General features: G+C 42.1%; 1 protein-coding gene across 11 annotated transcripts in view; it reads right to left on the bottom strand.

Annotated features, from left to right (window-relative positions):
* Positions 1-2500, bottom strand: part of LOC125291559 (low-density lipoprotein receptor-related protein 1B-like) — a 344912-nt gene that overhangs the window by 267121 nt on the left and 75291 nt on the right. Inside the window, exon 2 of one of the 11 annotated variants that reach the window (XM_048238358.1) lies at positions 1954-2076. The exons of the other annotated variants lie outside the window; for them this stretch is intronic. Coding sequence (XP_048094315.1) covers positions 1954-2076 — 123 coding nt within the window. The remainder of the gene's footprint in view (positions 1-1953; positions 2077-2500) is intronic. 11 annotated transcript variants of the gene reach the window in all.

The following is a 2500-nucleotide window of genomic DNA, read 5'->3' as shown; positions in this document are numbered from 1 at the left end:
TAGGGTGGGGGTGAAGATGGAGGAGAGGCACTCTTTGATTTAAAAACATTATGCCCACTGCAATGCATTTACTGGCACAGATTTGAATTAGTCGAGGCTGTGAACTGTGGGAAAAAAGCTAACAGGATATTTGAAAATGGGGGGATTCATTAGCAAGTTTAAGACTTAAGCTGACTTTTATTTATTCATTATTCCTCCGTTGTCAAGTCAGAAGCACTGCCGTGCATTTTAGATGAAGATTTGCCATCCAAAATCTGTTTAAATGCTCTATCTTTTCATGCAAATGATCCCTAAGGACTTTCAATAACTTGTCATTTGTAAAGTCGGTGTCGTGCGAACAGCTGTGCCGCGGTCTCTTGGACCTGCGCCCGATCAGCCTCCAAATCAACCGCTGTTTCAGGGACCCCCACCGTCTACTTTGAGAAGACGATAATGAAAAACATGTCATGATCTGGAAATTGATGTTCATATCCAGGGAGAGATCAACTGGAAAGGGAAATGTGTGGTGAGTGGCCTTAAGGCTCCTCTGGCTGGAGTTCAGAGAAGATTGCTTGGGATGTTTTCATTTAGGGACACCAGCGAGTTGGTCCTGTGGCTAATCTAATGTGGAGCATTTTCAGAGCTGCAGTATAATGATGCAATCAGACAGGACACGCTTGTTGCAGTGAAAGGCATCTTTTTCCTGTTGCTTTGTATTGGATGTTAAAAAGTTTTTTCTGTTGCTTTGTATTGGATGTTAAGGTTTTTTCTGTTGCTTTGTATTCAGTGGCGATTGCTGCTCTTTAGGACAGGGGAAGCTCTGATAAAAAATGGTAAATTATTAAATTAATATTATTAAGGTGCTATATTGTTCTTTGAAGGCAAAAATGATCCCAAACAGTAGGCAAGGCAGAAATGGCATAATGTAGCCTACACCGTTACACCGCGCTACCTAACTTAGCCTAAATACACAACTGGAACAAAAGCAAGTCACAAACTCTGTAACTCCACCTTACGGTTTTATTTACAGTATGCTATTTACAAAGACAAATAGAAACCGACTGTATTGCTCCCAAATTATGAGAATTTGAGCTGCAACTTGCCTTATCTCTCGACGAGCCGACGAAGCCGAGCGTCTATGGGTTTTTTGCATGTTTTTTTGATGGATCGTGTCGTCACAGCAATGTATTACGGGTGCGAAATCACGATAAATGACCGGCAAAACCTTATTGCTGAACAAACTAGCCATGAAGATGAACATGTTTTTAGCATGTTCTAGTTGGAATAGTAGGCTAGAAGCTAATGTAATAGTGTTACTTGATGCGATTTTCCGTGATATTTTAGAGGCTGAGCTTCCCCTGTAGTCTTAGAGCAATCACCTCTGTTTGTATTGAATGTTAAGGTTTTTTCTGTTGCTTTGTATTGGATGTTAAGGTTTTTTCTGTTGTTTTGTATCGGATGTTAAGGTTTTGTGCGCTGATTATGAGCACCGGGCACCAGGCGTTTTTTATTGCACCTTGTGTCTTGGCAAAGGAGCGCTGAGCACCTTGAATTGAAATAAAATTCAACTCCAAGCAGAAAAGCACCTGACATCATTCACTTTTTCATTAAAACACAGTACATTTTACAAGCAGCAACCCAGCATCTGTCCGATCCCCCCACACACACATACCCGCCACCCGGCCCCGAAAGAAAACATTGAAATCACCAAGCAATCACTTCCGAAAAAACATTTCCTCATGCCATAGGTTTTTCCTTGAACAAACAAAAACAGCTTGAGTGGACAGGAGTGTAGGTGAGTGGGATGGATGGATGGACGAATAAGGGAGGGGTGGGCAGTGGATTGGGTTTGATACTTACACTGGTCCAGGGGTGGAGGGGTGGAGGGGTGGGCAGTGGATTGGGTTTGGTACTTACACTGGTCCAGGGGTGGAGGGGTGGAGGGGTGGGCAGTGGATTGGGTTTGGTACTTACACTGGTCCAGGGTTTCGTCAGACTCGTCTGGGCAGTCGGACTCGCCATCGCAGAGCCACTTCTCTGAGACACAGGTCAGCTGGTCATGACACAGAAACTCCCCCACATCACACAGAATGGGCTCTGATGGACAGAGAAGTAGGATGGACAGAGAGAGAGAGGGAGAGAGAGAAAGAGAGAGAGAGAGAATATGCTTTATGAAGAATGAGATGGATGGCATGTCATTAACACAACCCTAGTGAGCTATGAATGAGACTAGACAATAATGATGATCTGATGATGTAAAACATGTTGTCTGTAATGGTACTGTATGTTGCATCAGATAATTGCGTTATTAATCTGTTATACTTCTAGATGCATTACAATGATCAAGTCGATGGTACCCAGGAAACTGATTACATAGTTTGATGGACGGTGAAAATGCTCTGAATGTTTTTAATATAGCTGTTAAATGTTGTTAATATGTTATTATAAGCTTATAACATATCTGGCAAGACACAGAAAAACACTTAGAACAATATAGAATATTTAGAATGTAAAATTTGCT

This window comes from Alosa alosa, chromosome 3 (genome assembly GCF_017589495.1).
Source record: "Alosa alosa isolate M-15738 ecotype Scorff River chromosome 3, AALO_Geno_1.1, whole genome shotgun sequence".
Lineage (NCBI taxonomy): Eukaryota > Metazoa > Chordata > Actinopteri > Clupeiformes > Clupeidae > Alosa > Alosa alosa.
This window is presented reverse-complemented; position numbering and strand designations above follow the sequence as displayed.